We start from the raw sequence: 17,767 nt of genomic DNA, 5'->3' as shown, positions 1-17,767 counted from the left end.
CCACAAAGCACCGCGAAGCAACCAACCAAAATCACCGCTTCTTCTTCGACACCACCGTCGTAAACCCATCCTCATCGACCTCCGGCTCGACCCTCTCCCTCGGCGCCCTCACCAACGCCGGCGGCGCATCATCCATCTCCATATCCCCATCCACATCCTCCTCCTCATCCTCCTCATCATCACTCTCATCATCCACCTGATCCTCCCCCCTCCTAAACGCCCCCAAGCCCTGATCCCCCTTCCCCTTCTTACTCTGCCACGTCTCCCACAACGCCTGAATCTCCCCAAACTCCCCCCTCACCGTCTGTCCCTTCATCTCCATAATCTGGTCCGCGACATTCCCCGCACTCTCATCATCCACCACCACGTCGAACTCGTCGTTCATCACTTGGATTAACACGTCCTCGAGATCCGCGGCGTCGGTCTCCGGTCGGTCCGTGAGCATCTCGGAGATGGCGCCGCAGAGCCAGTCGCGCTTGTCGGAGGAGGTTGGACCGCCCCAGTTGGATTGGACGGCGAGGGTGAGGGCCGGCCAGTTGTGGATGGCGAGGGTGATGCCGAGGTCGAGGTAGTGGGTTGCCTGGGCGGCTTGGGGGGTGGGGGGTTGGGGTTGGGACATTTTGGAGTCTTGGATGGGAGGGTGTGTGGTGGATTGGTTGTAGGGAGGGCGGTTGGTGGGTTGTTTGGTGTAGCGGAAGATAGGCGGGGTCGGAGATGTGGTTTGTTTTGGTTTGGTTTCGTTAGAATATCTCCTGTCTGGGAAATTGGTTAAGATGGTGGTTTAAATTGAGGTGTCTGTATCCTCCTGATGGGTATATGAGTAAAAAGAGGTGGAATGGGGTAGGAGAAAGAAAGAGGTTGTTGGTGGGCTTGTGTTCCTGATTTGCGCCTGAAATTTTTGCGATATGGATTGACTACTAAGGTACTTGCGATAATTTCTGCGGGGTGAGGGGATCGATGGTCTCTGATTGGTTTTAGGGGTTCACCGCCCGGGTGTGCGCCAAGGAGACTCTCTTATCTATTGCAACATCTTATAGTTGATCATACACCCAATACAATCGGAGCTCAACTCCGCCGCGAATCACTCGCATTCTCTGCCATCATACCGTATCCTCCACCTGGAATTTCTGGGAACACAAAGGCTGTCTTCATGTTGTCGCAAAGAGCCATGCTCTTCTCCGCTGCTGCCGTTTGATTGGTATCAAGCCAAGACTTTGACTAGGCCAATATGGAACTCAAATGGCTGTCCGGGGGGGAGGATAACAGGTCGTCTTCTGATCTGTGGCATGTGCGATAATCGAACCAGAACGAGCCCCTCAAATTGGCATGTGTAAGACACAAATTGGAGCCATTGCCCATCTTGCATACTATGCCACCATGTGCCCGGCCAGCTTGCGTGCACACAACATCGACGCCGGTAGCGGGTACGCCTGTGAACATTGACGAGGTGAAGTATCTGCGGGAAGGTCTGGCATTGCAGCAGGTCGACGCGCGAATGTTGATACACTCGTTATAAGACTGGCTTCGACAATTTCTTCCTTTATAGTTCCGTATAGTAACGCCCCATGCCCATAGTGTCAAAAGGGCGGTTGCAATGATCAGAGATGGGAAAGAATGCATGATTATGGAGAGGGACTGAAAAGATGATACTCTCTTGGTAGAAGTGACTGGAACCAAATCTGGATAGACCTGAAAGTTATGGATGGTATGAAATAGAAAGGTGGTTGGTGAAGGAATTCAGGTGAAGAACCTCACTGCGCATTTAAATAGGGGGGTTAGCAATCTTGTAGAGAGGAAGGCGCGGATCATAAGCTACTAACCTGGAAGGTAGGTGCCATACATAGCTGCAGGTGTAGCGCCCGGCTATTATAGCAAGAATTTCGCTTCGTTAACACCCTGACCCAATGGATTGCTGCATGATGGCTCAATAGTGACACGGCCTACCCTGATGCCAACAGCAGTCTCTGCCCCATATTCCTATGAGCTATCCGGGACTGCCCTGTTTGAACCCCGAGAGAAAGAAAGAAATAGAGGTTCCGGCACCCTGTTTGATCGTCCCCTCAACGAATATACCAGTTTGTTCTGCCTTGGTCAAGAGTCCAAGACCACCGTTTCCAAATCATGGCAGACCACCAAGGAAACACTACACCCCACGACGCCTCCACCCCCCACGAAGAAGTCATGGGTCATGAAGGGGCACCAACCAGACACAATCATGAAGAAACAACGAGGGAGGTGAGTGATGCAGAGGATGAAGGACGGGGCGAGAGACAGGATGAAGAACGAGATGGAGGACGGGGTGACGGTGAGGATGACGAGCAGGTGCCAACCAACTTTCGCCATCATCCTGCCCTTAGACCTGGCCATGGTCGAGGTATTTCGACAAACCTCGGTATTTCAGTCTTCTGACTCGCCCCTACCACGAGGCTTACCCTTCTGTCCTCATGCACCATATAAAAGGAGCCACAAATGCTAAGGACAGACAACCTATGAAATGGTTACATCCAGAATCATCATCTCCGCTGAGTTCCTTGGCCACGGCTCGTTGTTCACCGCATGCTTCTTCTATTTCCCGAGAGTATGAGGCGATAGATGAATTCAGGTTGCTGTGGCTTAGCACATTGCATACCATGCCTTTGTCCATTACGTATTGTGGGTGATCGATTACTCGGCGATTAGATTAATGCGGCTACTGCTGTATCATAATAGCTGCGTTCATTCGATATATCTGAAGGGCAAAAAGAAGATTTGAGATTAAAGGCTCAAAGAGAAAAAAAAAAAGAAACTTGTATATGAGCTCCGATAGGGGGAATCGAACCCCCGGCTGCCGTGTGAGAGACGGCGATGTTAGCCACTACACCATATCGGATTCTTGTTGAGATGATTTTTGTATTTTTGTAATATAACCAATTATAAGGATTGCTGGAAATTTTGCCATCGGGCTTGAAGGATATTGATGTGTATGTGGTGTAACTCAATCTGTCAGTGAAAGAGACATGATAAAGATGATGGCGTCAAGAAGATAAAGGGAGTGGTGCCTGATAGAGCGTTCCGCACATTTTCTCTGTTCAAGGGGAAGGAAACACATGATATCGTATCATATCTTCTGTGGAACGAGCACGGGGTTTGGCTTTCCGAAATCACGTATGCATCACTTCTATGTAGTCTATGAGTAGAATGCAGTTGAGATTCATGGTGGTGCTAGAAACACTGGAGGGTTTGGACATGAAAATGCAAGGTCACACCCTAGCCCGAAGTATATTTCTTGCAGAGAACGAGCGAAAATTTCACACAAAACAACAAGCAACCCCAACTTGATGAAGATAATAGGTCAAAGATGAATCGAATGTGAACACATCGAAGTAGAAAAAGCTGATATTACAATGCTTCCATATCATGACAGACAAGTATGCATGCACCCACAGCCAAGATAGCCTCTATTCCCGGTAACCGAAGTTCGACATTCCCATGCAGTCCAAAAGTCCAAAGCAAACCTGCACAGTGGTATATCCTATTCTGCCTGAAACAGTGCCCAACTATATACAAAAGAAAAGAAACGGAGGTAAAACAGATGAAGTAAAAAAGTCAGCCGGGTGGTCCTGAACGCCACATTATCACTGAACCGGAACATGGTATAATAGCAAAATACAACTGAAATCATAGAGCATAGCTCAGCATAGTCTGGGCTTTCACCGCCGTGGCAATATGCCACGGGAGTGTACCCTGCTGGACAGTGCGAGTACCCCTAGCCCGAGCCAGAGTCGCCAAGTCGCGATACATGCCCAAGATCTCCCGGAGGAGAGTATCGTATGAAGATGGGGGACGCCGCGCAAAGAGTATATTGACGCTCATGGTATACAGCCCATCTCCATCAGTGGAACCCTTCCGGCGAAGAAGATATCCGCTAGCCAGTGCGGGCCGATACTCCGTTTGATGTAGAGAGCTGTTGAGCCGGTGTGATAACACCACCCCCCACGTCTCATCGTAGATGTCTGTAAGTAGGGATTCTGATTCAATTTCTGGGAGCGCATCCGTTGGTGTGCCGGCGTTTGCGGGCGCTCCCCAGCCACCGGGAGGCGTGGGCGCATTGCCGAATTGGTCCGGAGAAGAGACACTGCCACCGACATTCGGCGTAGCGACAGGTGTGGAAGAAGCCTGCTGACTGAAGACGGTCAGGGGAATCGGTAGAAAAGGCGGCTCAAGGAATAGCTCAGGAGTAGGGTTCGTGCTCAAGATGACAAGGTCCAGCGTCGTTGACCTGGCCTTACCATACTGATCGGCAAAGTTTGACCATGCTAATTTCGTTAGTGAAAGGATGAACATCGGCGTGCGCATACTTACTGTCAACTTCTTCCTGGTCCACAGGGTCAGTGTTCACAATGACAACCCTCCACCGTGCCTGGATCCTGTCTATGATATCTCTTGTTGCTTTCCAAATCTCTCCGCGTACTTCCAAAAGAGGTCGGGTCATCAGAGAATTACGGAAGCGCAGACAATAAGACATATTTCGCTGAAGTGCCCCAAAATTATCAGACCAAGCGACGCTTATCCAGCGTTGGTCGAGACTCCTGGAGCAGGCAATGTGCAGGCATTTTCCTTCTTGGAGGGGAGAAGATCCCTCTGAAGACAACTTGAAACCGATCGATCGCGGAAGGGGTTCTGCAAGCAGTACCGGCGGCGCACAGTTTATAAGGCTTGGTTGAGTTGATTTAGGCGGACATCGGCTGTACACTTCAAGAGCCAGGTTCAGGTATTCGGCCTGTGGGGGGACAACTAGGGACTCAGTTGTTGTGACGAAATCCATAGGAATGATCTGCAGCACAAGCTCGTTAAGCTGTCGTGCCTGTTGTTTATCAGCGTCCGCGATATATTTCTGAAAAAGAGACCAGAACGCGGAGCAGATATCGACCAATGCCGCGGTGTGAGTGAAAGGATTTACGATGTATACCACAAGGTTGCTATCCTTGTTCGGCGGAGTGTTCAAGAAGGCAGAACCTATTGAAATTAGTACATGCATGAATGAAGACCGTAGAGTATGACATACCGAGCACTCCGCAGATTGACTTCAGGGATTGCATGACCTCGGAATAACGTGAGCCCTCTGAGGGGCTGATGTCCCAGGAGCCCAGCCCACGGTCGAAGAAATTGGATCGTTCACCTCGGCTATGACTTCCAAGATTGCAGCCCGTATAGACTAAGCCAAGCCGCTCTAAGAATGCATCGGCTGCTTCGGCAGCGAAATGAGGATGGATGCAATAGGCAAAGACATCCTTCTGACCGTGAGCCGGCTCTAACCCGAAAGTTTCCCAAAAGGAGATCGCCGGAGGCAGTGTTTCCAAAAAGTCTTTTCCGCGGCGTACACGCAGGTGCGGTGGAGGTATTTTCAGTATGGTGCCTTTTCCAGCCTCTTTACGTTGAGAAGACTGGCGTGGGTTAGGCCCATTGGATGTAGGGGGCGAAACTGTACTGGCGTCTTGCAGCGAGACAAAGCTGTTTAGGTCCAGTCGCTCCATCCCACCCACGAAAGCCGCATCACCTAGGTGAGTCTGAAGAGAGTACACCTCATCGTCATAGTCAGACAGACCAAGGGCTCCATCTATCTTGTGGTCTAAGGATGATTGCGTGACTTGGTCGACCAACAGCTGGGCAATCTGGACCTGGATGTCCTTGCGGATAAGTACTGGGGAAACATGGTTCTGTGTCAGGGAAAAATAGCCTGCCATGGACCAATCGGAGAAAGTAGAAAGGAAGTTCCCTAGAAAAACCGAGTCTTCCGGTCTCTGGGGTATGGTCTCTTGGTCAGCCCTCGTGAAAGCCTTTTCTTGGGACAATGCCAACGAAGTCCCTGAGTTGGAGCGAGTACGTTTTCTCTTCCGGGTGGAGAATGTGGCCGGTGATAATGCGCTCTCGGAGCCACTCTCGTCACTTTCAATGCTCATATCGCTGCTTGATTCCGTATCCGACGATGACGCTTGCATCTCGCTAGTGGGGGACCCATGGCTGTCCGGTTCTTTCGACGTGCCATTCTTAAGCTTCCCACTGCGCCGCGGAAGGCCGATGGTTGGGATATCGCCCGCGGCCGCATCGCCTTGATGGCCCTCCATTCCTCGAAAGGTGAACCCAAACTTCCCTTTTGCGCTGTATTTCCGGTCCCAAAGAGACATATTCTGCTTGAAAGCGACTGCATTGTAGTAGCCTGGCATCTGCCCCTGTTTAACCAGATGCTGACTTCCTACCTGCGGCTCTGGGAAGAGGATCTTTTTAACCTCTACAGGGCTCAATGGGGGACTGATAGTTCGAGGCTTGACATTCCGAGGCGAGGATACGGGTGTTTTCCCCTCGGCAATAGTCCTTTCTTGCTGGGGTCCTGCAGTCTCAACCACGGGACTCAATCGGGAGCTATCAATGTCCACTGCTGGTATCTGTTCAGGCGAAGCTTGGTCATCCATAGTTGGTTGCAGTTCGGGTTCATCCGTATCCATAAATTCAGACATCTCATGGACTGGATCTTCTTGTTCACCTCCACCGACATGGTCGAAATGTGGGTCGTCGAAGAAGCTGAAATCGGCATCAGTGATGCCTTTGGACCCAAAATCCTTCTCATTGATGTCTCCGAACAGATCGTCATCCTCGTTTGTATCGTATAGACCGGATCCAACCACGAGCCCTGCCGATGGGCCGAAGCTTATCACCTCCGATCCCGTTCGATCTTTACCGAGTTGGCCGTGAAAACTTTGCCTGCTCGGTTGCATGAAGCTCGAGCCTTGTTCAAGATCGTCTGGGAAGACATCGGAAGGCATTGTAGGATTTAATCCCGTTGCAGCGGCTCCATCAGGCGGAGTTGGGTATACAAGGCTAGCGGTCTGAAGCTCAGGATACTGTGATGCCCGAGAAAGGCTTTCAATGCCTTCAGGTAAGTTAGACAAGTCAGGCGATGATGCGTCCTGGTCCCTAGCTTGCGGTTCTGGTTGAACAGACGGAGGCTTAGGGCTCGCCTCGGTAAAGGTGGGCTTCTCTGTTACACGCCATTTCTCTGCAAAGTCTAGAGGGTCACCAACAATAGGAGCGACGCTATCCATTTCACCATAGAAATCTGAAGATGCTGACCTGGTCCTTTTGAAGCAGTGAATAGCTGGCCAAAGGATCCGCTTCAGGGGAAGCGACGACGAGCTTTCATCGTTCGGCCGCCCTATCTCCCCAGCGAGTCTAGAGTAAAACGGCTCCCAAACTTCAACTTCAACCCAGGCTTCCTCGTCAATCTCATCCACCGGAAGACCAAAATTGGCAAGCCACCAAAGCACATTGACCTTCCACTGTTTGCGGTTTGCCGTGCTGGACTTGTCATTCCCTAGGCCTCCAGCACTAGACGGATACGGGGATGCTGCGTTTAGTCGGGATGGATTAGCGGCGACGAGTCTGGCAATAGACCCACTAGGAGAGAGCCAGAGGTCAGTGCCCGGTGGGGCTTCATGGATGCCTGCTGGGTCATCTCCAGGCGCGAGTAATCGCGCTAGGCCAGCCTGCGATACTGTCTGTAAAGCTACCGTCAACTTCCCGACCGATGTCAGCTGGATCTGAAGCGTAGTCAAGGACGAAGCCGAAACAGGGTCGTTTTTAACAAAACGATCGTATGAGTCTCTGTCAACAGCAGTAAAGAGAGTACGCGATCCAAGTGGAATCGCGTTGTGTTGTCGGACCAGCTGGAGGCTCACTGCCCCACTGACGGCTGAAATGAATGATGCATAAATCGTAGCGTAGGGTGTAAGAGCATTTTGTCTCTGAGGTCCGGTAGTGCCCGGCGCATTCTGAGGTTCTGTCGAGAGATTTTTGACTAAATCTAGTGACGAAACATTGCCCGAAGAGGATACTACGGTAATTGATTGGTATTCAGCGCCAAAGGACGGAATTGGAGGGCGCAATGAGCGAGCAGGTACATACCTTTCAAGGTAGCTGAGCCAATAGCAAGTCTGCTCGAGTCACCTTTAGCTTCGTTCGCGCACAGGGGCAACAGGCTCTCAAAGCCAGGCGTAGCAGAATAGACCCATAAGCAGAGCCGTCTGGGGTAGCTGGAAACCAAACAATTCCGGTCCCTTAGTTGAAGCTCAAGATCCCTGAGGCGGCTGAGATGCTTCAAGATCGTGTAGCCATTAGCTGGAGACTCGCCCGGATTATTAGCAATATTAGGCTCCTCTGTGTATATTCTCCAGTAGATCTGGGAGAATCCATCCTGGCGTCCCGCGTTAGAGCTTGTCCGGTACCTTCTGGGGCGGAGCGACCTACAATGACGCGTATGTTGGTGATGGACCCTCCAGGAAAGTCCATGATTTAGCTGTAGTCCCAAAGGAGACACCGGCTGTTCTTATTTCTAGCCAGGGGAGATTGCGCAGCCAAAGGGGGATTCATTTCCAGCCGGGCATGCGAAAAGGGTCATATCTCAGTAAGCCGCCCATAGCACTTGGAACTTAAGTTATGCAACAAGACAAGTCAGTAAATAGATGGGCTCGGAGATGCCATCGCGGATTTGGGGGAGAAGAGGAGTCGCGGCCAAGAAATACCGGGAGGGACGAGGCGCATAGAAGGATCACGCACAAGGCGCCATTATCAAGAAGGAATGATCCAGGACCCGATAACCGACGGACTTAATGGCTCACAAGGCGACGACGCAGCTGGAGAATCCCAGACTTCCGATGCCATCGAGACCCAACGGAGGTTGGCTCGGCCCGCGGGAGCCAATCATGCGTGATCGACGCCCGCAGCGTCACGTGGGCCCAGCTATCGCTATCGGCGAACTTTTTTTCTGGCGCGAATGGCTTTTTCCTTTTCTCCAGGTCTGCGCCACGAGCTGCAACCGCCATCGTCATGAAGCTCTCCAATCAGTCGGAGGTCCCCGTCTATACCATCTCCGGCTCCAACACTGCGCGGCCCCTCCCCGAGTGGCTTGCCCGCCGGAGAAAGCGCAGCTTGAAAAATGACCCGGAGTATGCGAACCGTATTGAGCTGCTTCAGGACTTTGAGTTCGAAGAAGCCAGCCAGTGTATTCGAGTCAGTGAAGATGGCGAGTGGGTCATGAGCACAGGTGCGATCCTTCTGCCACTACCTGGACCGGTCCTGGTCCTTATTTTATTGCTGTTTGTTTCGACTGACCATCTCCCATCTCACAGGAACATACAAACCTCAGATTCATACGCACTATCTCCCCCAACTCTCTCTCTCCTGGGCTCGCCATACCGTGGCTCTCAATACTACCTTCCTCCTGCTGTCCTCCGATTACTCGAAATCTCTCCACCTACAGTCCGACCGATCGCTCGAGTTCCATACCCCTCAAGGCTGTCATTACACCACCCGGCTCCCCAGATATGGACGTGACTTGGTTTACGATAGGCAGTCAACTGAGGCCTTGGTCCCAGCAGTGGGTGTGAACTCCGACGGCATGGGAGAGGTTTTCCGTCTCAATCTGGAATTGGGCCGGTACATGCGCAGCTTCGAGGTCGATGTTGGCGGAGACGATTTCACTTCTGCCGGTGCAGGAACTCTGCAGGGTGGTATCAACACGGGCGCGGTCAACACAGGTGCGATCGCGGAAGAGAGCCACAATCTTCTGGCGTTCGGTACCACTATGGGTACGGTGGAGCTCTGGGATCCCAGAGCTAAGGGCAGAGCCGGAGTGTTGCTGCCACCAACGCAGTCTGGCCCTGATGAGGCCCGGCATGAGATCACGGCCTTGGAGTTCCACCGCTCAGGCCTGACCCTCGGAACTGGTTCCTCGAACGGTCTTATCCACCTCTATGATCTTCGGTCACCGGTGCCCCTCCTCAAGAAAGACCAGGGATACGGCTTCCCCATTCACACGCTGAAATTCCTCCAGCCATCAACCGCCACACGTGAGCAGACAATGGAGCCCAAGATTATGTCCGCGGATAAGAAGATCATCAAGATCTGGGACCCCCGGGATGGAAGCCCTTGGACATCTGTTGAACCGGCTGTCGACCTCAACTCCGTCGCGTGGTGCAAGGATAGCGGTATGATCCTGACGGCTAACGAAGGGCGTCAACAGCATTCGTTCTTTATTCCCCAACTTGGTCCCGCTCCCAAGTGGTGTTCGTTCTTGGACAACCTCGTCGAGGAGATGGCTGAAGATCCCAATGATCCTAACGCTTTCAGCAGCGGTCAGACCGGCGCCGTCTACGACAACTTCAAGTTCTTGACTGCTCCTCAGTTGAAGAACCTGAACCTGGACCACCTGATTGGCAGAACCAGCCTTTTGCGCCCTTACATGCACGGTTACTTTGTGGCCCAGCAGCTGTACGAAGAGGCCAGATTGATCACCAACCCGTACATCTGGGAGGAAGAGCGTGCCAAGCGTGTTAAGGAGAAGATCGATAAGGAACGCGAGAGCAGAATCCGCGGTAAGAAGAAGGCTGCTGTCAAGGTCAACAAGAAACTGGCAGAGAAGCTATTGAGCATTGAGGAGAAGAACGAGCGCCGCCAAGCCCAGCGCGTCCTGAAGAGAGGAGGAGATGACGATATGGTCGACGCACCCGCCCCGGCACCGTCCACAGAGGAGCCCGGAAAGAACCTATTGGGCGACAGCCGTTTCGCCAAGCTGTTCGAGGACGAAGACTTCGCCATCGATGAGACGTCGCACGAATTCAGACTTCTCAACCCCAGCACCGTCGTTGACCAGACCAAGGAGAGAAAGGAGCGAGGCCTTACCGCTGCTGAGCAGGAAGCGATCGACGAGGTTCCAGGCTCAAGCTCCGATGACTCCGAGTCCGAAAGCGAGCCTGAAAGGTTTTCCAAGCCAGCTTCCTCTGGGAAAATCTCCACGGCCTCCTACAAGCGCACCAATGGCCGTCAACCCCGGATGGAGGTCTCCTCTTCGAATGGTATCGGCGCTACTCGCGATCGCTCATTTGCCTCGCGCGCTCAGAACATGCAAACCAGAGCCAAGCCGTCCCGTCGTAGCGGTGTCGTCGGCGAGAGAGAAGTAACTTTCAACCCTCGAGGCAAATCCAGGCCCGAAAACAGGGCCCCGGCACCCACCGCACCCAGCCAGAGCTTCCGCTCCAAGGAGCGACGAAGCGCCTCAGGCAACACCTTCCGGAAGATGTGATCTCGCCTACCAGAGAGTTCCGTGAGCCTGACTTCACCCATCAGAGCTCTCCCATAGCCAGCAGCGCTCCAATTTCACTGCTCGGCTCCGCCTCCTGGCCGGTTCCCTCGACACATCCATTACACCACCACCCCTCCCGGCGATTCTAGACCCACGTCTACTACGCAGCAATATCTCATCGCCATGCAGAGTGTACCAGGTTACGCGACCTGCTTGCCATCACCTGCATGTCTGCCTCAGTGTCACAGAGGCTTCCTACCCACCAACCAAACCTACGTCGGAGACACCCCTGGTGCGACAAACAAGTATCCCAGAACCAACGAGACTCTCCGCACCACAGGGAAGCCAACCTGGTTTGCTGGCGGACTCGTTCGGGACCTGGGGTCTTCTTTCTTGGATCACACTATGTGATGAAGCAGATACCCACCAAAATCCATTACCCTTGTACTGTACATATTGCCAAAAATGAAGGGGAAAGGAGAAAAGCATATTGCATTAAATATAGAGTTGGTTCTTTTGCACATGCCGAAGCCTGTAGATAAAGCCAAGATCGTTATTCTGGCCTAAGTTGTAAGAACAAGATTGCCACTATGATGAAAGATGAACCGATCTACATAGTGAGACCAATACGATTAATCAAGTTTGATTGAATGTTACCTGCCTATCCACTGCGAAAACAACGTCAGGTCCTATGGGCCTGGCATGTCTGAATACAGATCGGTCAATGATGCATCCCAAAGGTAAATAGGAAGGAAGAAAGGAATAGTGACAAGAAGAGTCATGCTGGCAGAAGTAGAAGATCAGCTGAATTTAGAAAAGGGCAGATCCACAACCCAGGTCAAAAACGCAAACAATGAAAACAACAAAACCCAAAAAGACAACTCTCACTCCAGAATGCAGACGGCCGTTTAGACGCATTTTGAACCTAGACCAAAACAACAGAAACCTCAAAATAGCCCCCTATGCCATCCTCTATTCGCCTTTCCGGATAGCACATGGTCGCGTCGCTTGCAGATCAGTCTATAAAAGTACCCACCCTGATGTGGAAAAAAGAAATAGCCATGGCCAAGTAGAAAAACACCAGAAGATGGGGGAAAAGGTAGTGGAAGTAGTGGTAATAGAAGAAGAAGAGGATGAAGAGGAAGAAGAAGAAGAAGAAGAAGCATGAACATGAAGGTTCAGAACTGGCCCAGCAGAACAGAAACAGAGGAAGACGCAAAAATGGAAAGGTGCACCTGACACCAACATAAAACCAAATCAAATCATAGGTATTCAAGGAGAGTGCCTTCACATCCTAAGACCAGACATGGAAGCTTGAGAGACCCCCGCCGCGTCGACCGCTACCGCGTCTCAACCCACTGGCACTTCCATTAGAGTCACCGCCGTGGTTGCCATGCCTCCCTTCTTCAAAGCTTCGCCGGGAGGCACCGAAGTCGCTCATGGCAAACAACAGAGGTTCGTCCTCTTCAGTCTGTGACTGTGGCGGATTATTGCGGCCCGAACTGGGTCGTCGCCCAGCCCCCCGACGGTCTTCAACAGTCGAGTTACCGCTATTACTGCCGCTAGCATTGACATCCCGATCATGATCACGTTCCGCAAGATAAGAAGGTACGCCGCGCGCAAGGCTACTTGAGCCGGAGCTAAGGGAGTGTGGTCCACCAGACAATCCCCGTCCACGAGAAATGCTAAACCGTGGTTGGTAAACATGGTTGTTTGACGGCGACGAAGTTGTTGTGGGGCTAGATCCAGATGTCCTCTTGTGGGGCCCCATTTCGTGCCCTGCTGAGCTCGGTGCTAAACCGGGATCCTCACTCACAGACGGAGGGCGCTGTTCCCTGCGTGTCTGATGTGTATTCCCTTTAACGCCTTCAAGGTCGTGCTGTCTCTGTAGAGCGCTAAGACTGCTATGGGATCTCTCCTCAGCCCCAAGACTTATGCTGCGCAGATTGAATGGGAAAATTTCATCGTCATCGGCCGCTACTGGGGGAGGAGGAGGAGGAGCAGCAGAACTGGGCCGACGGTATGGGGGAGCAAACGGCAACGCCGGTGAGGTAGGGATAGGGATGGCAGTTACCGTCACTGTAGACGGGTGATGCACCATGGTTGTGCCCTCGCTGGGATTTTCTTCGACAGAAGAGCCAGGTTCGCGGTGAGGATCTCTTTCGTTTCCGTAATCAACAATACTGTTGGAGCTTAGGCGGGACGGTATGGCAGGGGTATGGGGGGTGTGGGGTGAGATGGGCTTTCCAGGCGAAGATGCTGTCGAAATCGAGGTACCGGCAACCATTGGCGGCACCCCTGAGAGCTGCTTGCTTGAGGAATTCGACGAGCGCTGTAAGAGCAATGACGAGGACATTGAGTCTGAAAGGGCTGCGTTTGAATCCCTCATGCGTTGAAACCGAGCCAATGCAGCAGAAGTCGCAGTAGTCCTGCGTGCAGTGACATCGACAGAAGTTGAACTGGATGGATTCAACAGATCTTTCCTCAGGTCCAGCATTTTTAGGAATTCTGAAATGTTCTCATCATCAGCGTGTATTGAATCCGCGCTCGTCCCTGTGGCTTCAGCAAGTAAGCCCGAGCCAGGCTGAGCGTTGGAAGACGTCGCACTAGTCTTGCCACTCGAATTGTCATCCTCCAACTTGTGTATGTTACCAGATGAAGGCCTTCCACGCCGGTGAGTGAAAGCACTACTGTACCTTGCAATCGGAGCTGGACGGGGCGATGCGGAAGCTGAAGAGCCGACCGTATTGTCACAAGCCCCGGATAAGGATTTGCGAGCGGAAGCCGCCATGGATGGCGGCTGCATGGTCTTTGATTCGGAAAATGGCGTGCGAGCTGTTGGCCCCGATCGGGGAGACATCCCTAGTGGTGGATCAACAAGAGACGGAGACGCAGAAAGCGGCGGCGCCTTGAAAGGCTGGAAGGAAATAGATGATCGCCTGGCAATACCGGGGCCACTCTCGCTCGCTAGAGCAGCCGCACGACCAACAGGGCTAGCCTTTGCAACCGCGAGAGGCTTGCGAGATGACGAGCTTGGAGGAGAGGGAGACGAAGCTCCAGATTCTCTGGCGGCACGGAGAGCCGAGATTGGGCTCGCACTGGTGGTAGGCCCGACATGGTGAAATGTCGAGAGACTTCCATATGCTCGACTAGGGTCTGGATCTTCCACAGTTCTCTTCTCCAGAGGGGCCGATCCAATCTCGGGGTTGGCGGCCTTGATATTGGATTCACGGCTTGGAAGCGACGGGCGGAAAACCTCATCATCGGCCCCCATGAACCGTGAACTCAGCAGAGCCTCCGAATCGTCCACTCGAAACTCGCAGCTCTTTCGGTAGGTCACCTGAACGGAGAATTCACCAGCAGGCGACTCCGTGGTTCCGAAGCTGTATACATCGACCACTTTATTGCTGCTTTCAAACAGCGGCATAGTCAAATGATCCGGTTTGGGGTCCTCCGCATGGGGCTTCCCCACCAAGATACGGTATTTGAGCCGTAGGGCCGGGTGTGTGCGAAGCCTCCCGTTGTGCTTTGCAAAGTTCCAAGCAGGCAATAGTTTAGAATAGACAAACAAGGACCTGAACAGGAGGATGCTCTTCTTATATACCGTGGGAAGGATGGATCCAAGATCAGCCGGTAGTTTGTTAGACATATCCCCAAGTTCAACCTTCCACCGTTCTAAAATAACATCGTCGGGCCTGGATGACGGCAGTCCCCCAGTATGTGCTTCCGCAGACGCAGAAAGAGACTCCAACACGTCATATCGCTTCCCTTGCTCATCCAAGGCAACGAGACTTTGATTTTTGGTTAAGCCCTTGGTGTCCAAGTATGTCTCGATAATCAGCGGGGGAGGTCGGTTTTCGATTGTGTCACTTGTCCTCCAAGTGAGCAACGGTTCACGAAGCGCCTCGGTATCTTCTATCTCGATGTTGAACTAGTAGGCATCGTATGTAAGTTAGCAGGGGCATAGATCCATTGTGAACAACCGATAGAAAGCACGTGTTGAGAGCATAGGCAAGTGAAGCGTACCCATCTGTTCTTCTTGGGAGTGTCGGTACCCTTGTTGAGAGCGACAGGGAGGTGCACACGATCGTGCAGGATAATTAGGGCAGCCTTTGTGAAATAGTTCTGGAACAACAGATGGTTAGTCAAAAGCACGTTTTCCACCCAGCGTCAGTATCCAAGCCATACCGTTATAATTTGGTTGAGCTTAGTTATTGCTTCTTTCGCCGGCTGTGAAGTAGGTGTCTGCTCAGGCGACCCGGTCTCCGTCTCTATACCCAGTCCCCTACTAGTGTGTACCCTGGGGTCAAAAGCTGGGGAGGTCGGGCGGGTATCTTGTTCTCTGCGGTCATCCGAGCGGGTTGCGCTCGGCCTGGTTGCAATAAGAGGCGCTGCAGGCGCCGGAGATCGAGGGTGTTGATGCATGGTGAGAATGCGTCAATATAGAGAGATTAGAAAGGGTTCTGTCGAGGGTTTTCGAATCGATACAGTCCGGAATGACCACAGCGTGTATCTCTCGGATCAAGGAAATGGGAAGGTGACGGTCCCACTGCGGAAGGCCATGCTAACAAGCCCAACAGCCTGAAGAAGGTCGACAAAGGAGGAAGACTAAAGAGAGAGGCTGAGCGCTAAGTCGCAGGCACTGACGGAGAGAAAATGAGAGACGCCGATTTCATCGTTTGGTGTGTTCAGGCAACAAAGCGTAGGAACATTCGGAGCATCCGGTCTAGACGACCTTTGGAGCTTCTCCGCACTGACGACTAGGCGGATCCAGTTCGTCCGGGGGAGTCCTCACCGTAATGGGACAACAGAGGAATTAGGAATGCATGATGAGAGAAGAACTACTACCAGAGGGGGGCTATTAAGAATGGAATCAAGAAGGGGAGAAGAAAAGACTGAGAAATGTCGGGGGGGGAAGGGATCGAAAGGCAGAGAGGATGAAACGTGAGTGGAGGAGGGAGGAGGAAGGACAAGATGGAGGAGCGTATGTGAGGCACACAGCTAGTCAAGCGTACGGGAGCAGAGGGTCTGTGACGCACACCCGGTGACTCGACGGTTTGAAAGGAAGCAGGTCAAGTGCAAGCGGTCAGTCAGGCTGACGGGTGCCACAGCATGCCCCAAGGATGCGATAAGGGAAACAGATGAACCATGCGATCCTGGACAAACAATGGCTACGGAGGTCAGTAAGGGAGCTTCCAGTTGATCGAGTGATCCCCCTTCTGGTATTTTTGGATGGACCAAGATTCTGGCGCAGGACGTTAACGCTGAACTACATCCAGTTGCAGTTGCAGTTGGCGATTAGAACGGCCGATTGGAAGGCGGTCAAGCCGCAGCGGCGGCTGCAGTTCTGTACCAACCCGGTACGGCCGGCCGGGAGACCCCGTCATGGAACGGTATGGGCGAGAGATAAGGGATCCTGGTCCAGCGGTGATAGCATGAAGTCATAGGCTGATAGGGCGGGCGGGCGGACAACTGGCACGGGGGACTCCGCCTGATGGCCGTAATTACCACGTCAGAGGGCGTGTTCCATACCGGAACGAAAAGGGGGCTCTTGTCAATGGAACGGTAATGTGGCTATGCCTGAAGGAGGTTAGCCTCCCCAGCTACCGCTTGCGCCTGGGCGATCAATCAACTTGCATGATAATCACAATCCATGACAACATTCCATGCTTTCTAACTTTAGCCATCGGAGTTCTTCCTGCGCTGCCTGCCAACCTTCTACACAGCATGTCCTATCTACCGGGACCCCTCCTTGACGGCAGATTTTTAGCCAGACGGGCCCCAGAGCCAGCTCACTGACAGAGAGCTTGGATTTCTGCGACGCAGGCCGAGATGGGGTGGATTGCAGACAGCTCGGAGCACCGACAGCATGGACCACCCCCCCAGAGTGCTGGGACTGGCTGCCTCACCTGCAACGGCCTGCCGGTTAGGTGGAGAGCAGATGCCAGTTGCCCGGCCTACAAGGCACTGTACCTTAGTCCAGTAGCTACATCCTCCAGCTCGAACCAATCCAATCCGGCCTACTGTACAACACACTGCCGGCATGATGCACCGGAACTGCGAGGTTTGCAGCCTAGGCGGTTGGCTAAAGCCCCTTAGAACACCTAGACTCTCCTCTGTCGCACTCCCCAAATTGGGCGAAACAATGAGTGCTGCATCCTCCCCAGTAAAAACTTGGGAGGATGCAAAAAGAAAAAAAAAAAAAGTAAAGAGGCCAATAATAACGGTCCTGGCCGGTCTCTCACGTGAAGAGGGTTACTTGGATGTCGTTGTTTGGGGCCAGTTGGTGGTGCAGCTGTATGCGCTGACACGGTTCAGAGTGATAGGGCCTGGCCATTCCGTACTGCTATTTCGTACCTTTGTCCGGGATGTTCGCATGGAGAGATTGCAGCCTTGTAGGCAGCACATACCCAGGTGCTCTACGAAGTGATGACGGACTGTCTCGCGCTGCCTTCTTTAGCTCGGGTCTTAAATTTGATAAAGCACGTAGTCATTTTCTAGCAGCTACTAGTACCGGAGATGAAAGGGAGAGCAGACCAGTGTCTCTCCCTTACCCTGCACTACGCCATCAACCTATATTGTAAATCACCACCCCCTGCTTAGGTCCTATCGGAAACTTCCCCATAATATAGGTACCATGTTAATAATTATGAT

The 17,767-nt window shown here is 52.6% G+C and overlaps 5 protein-coding genes and 1 non-coding gene across 6 annotated transcripts; 2 read left to right on the top strand and 4 right to left on the bottom strand.

Moving 5' to 3' along the window:
* Window positions 1-31: 31 nt before the first annotated feature.
* On the bottom strand, window positions 32-1,152 carry BO80DRAFT_504765 (uncharacterized protein; the record flags this gene model as incomplete). Its single annotated transcript, XM_025724442.1, has 2 exons — window positions 32-756; window positions 1,107-1,152. The coding sequence occupies 2 exons, from the start codon at window positions 1,150-1,152 to the stop codon at window positions 32-34; spliced, it is 771 nt and encodes a 256-aa protein (XP_025571721.1).
* A 1,645-nt stretch (window positions 1,153-2,797) lies between these two features.
* On the bottom strand, window positions 2,798-2,869 carry BO80DRAFT_t255. Its single transcript has one exon. It is a non-coding gene; the product is annotated as a tRNA-Glu (tRNA).
* Window positions 2,870-3,172: 303 nt separating this feature from the next.
* BO80DRAFT_389708 (uncharacterized protein) lies at window positions 3,173-8,659 on the bottom strand. Its single transcript, XM_025717126.1, has 5 exons — window positions 8,281-8,659; window positions 7,939-8,227; window positions 5,045-7,867; window positions 4,342-4,995; window positions 3,173-4,295 (listed from the first exon to the last, which is right to left on the bottom strand). Exons 1-5 carry the CDS (start codon window positions 8,320-8,322, stop codon window positions 3,658-3,660), a joined length of 4,446 nt encoding a protein of 1,481 aa, XP_025571720.1. The 5' UTR covers window positions 8,323-8,659; the 3' UTR covers window positions 3,173-3,657.
* Window positions 8,660-8,859: 200 nt separating this feature from the next.
* On the top strand, window positions 8,860-11,113 carry BO80DRAFT_364101 (WD repeat NOL10/ENP2 family protein; the record flags this gene model as incomplete). Its single annotated transcript, XM_025716135.1, has 2 exons — window positions 8,860-9,076; window positions 9,162-11,113. 2 exons carry the CDS (start codon window positions 8,860-8,862, stop codon window positions 11,111-11,113), a joined length of 2,169 nt encoding a protein of 722 aa, XP_025571719.1.
* Window positions 11,114-11,740: 627 nt separating this feature from the next.
* BO80DRAFT_191955 (uncharacterized protein) lies at window positions 11,741-12,344 on the top strand. The gene has a single exon (XM_025714118.1). The coding sequence runs from the start codon at window positions 11,967-11,969 to the stop codon at window positions 12,279-12,281; it is 315 nt and encodes a 104-aa protein (XP_025571718.1). The 5' UTR covers window positions 11,741-11,966; the 3' UTR covers window positions 12,282-12,344.
* Window positions 12,345-15,826, bottom strand: BO80DRAFT_191958 (putative autophagy protein Atg13). The gene is made up of 3 exons (XM_025714119.1): window positions 15,302-15,826; window positions 15,140-15,238; window positions 12,345-15,044 (listed from the first exon to the last, which is right to left on the bottom strand). The coding sequence occupies exons 1-3, from the start codon at window positions 15,536-15,538 to the stop codon at window positions 12,408-12,410; spliced, it is 2,973 nt and encodes a 990-aa protein (XP_025571717.1). The 5' UTR covers window positions 15,539-15,826; the 3' UTR covers window positions 12,345-12,407.
* Between the last annotated feature and the right edge of the window lie 1,941 nt (window positions 15,827-17,767).

This window comes from Aspergillus ibericus, assembly GCF_003184845.1.
Source record: "Aspergillus ibericus CBS 121593 unplaced genomic scaffold BO80scaffold_45, whole genome shotgun sequence".
NCBI lineage: Eukaryota > Fungi > Ascomycota > Eurotiomycetes > Eurotiales > Aspergillaceae > Aspergillus > Aspergillus ibericus.
This window is presented reverse-complemented; position numbering and strand designations above follow the sequence as displayed.

Bases quoted from the DNA above. Each gene is read 5' to 3' on its own strand.
- BO80DRAFT_191955 (XM_025714118.1), top strand. From the start codon at position 11,967: ATGAAAACAACAAAACCCAAAAAGACAACTCTCACTCCAGAATGCAGA.
- BO80DRAFT_389708 (XM_025717126.1), bottom strand. From the start codon at position 8,322: ATGGACTTTCCTGGAGGGTCCATCACCAACATACGCGTCATT. The intron at 8,228-8,280 runs GTAGGTCGCTCC...GCGGGACGCCAG, and splicing joins TCACCAACATACGCGTCATT to GATGGATTCTCCCAGATCTA. The intron at 4,996-5,044 runs GTATGTCATACT...TAATTTCAATAG, and splicing joins GTCAATCTGCGGAGTGCTCG to GTTCTGCCTTCTTGAACACT.
- BO80DRAFT_191958 (XM_025714119.1), bottom strand. From the start codon at position 15,538: ATGCATCAACACCCTCGATCTCCGGCGCCTGCAGCGCCTCTTATTGCA. The intron at 15,239-15,301 runs GTATGGCTTGGA...CTGTTGTTCCAG, and splicing joins AGCTCAACCAAATTATAACG to AACTATTTCACAAAGGCTGC. The intron at 15,045-15,139 runs GTACGCTTCACT...GATGCCTACTAG, and splicing joins CTCCCAAGAAGAACAGATGG to TTCAACATCGAGATAGAAGA.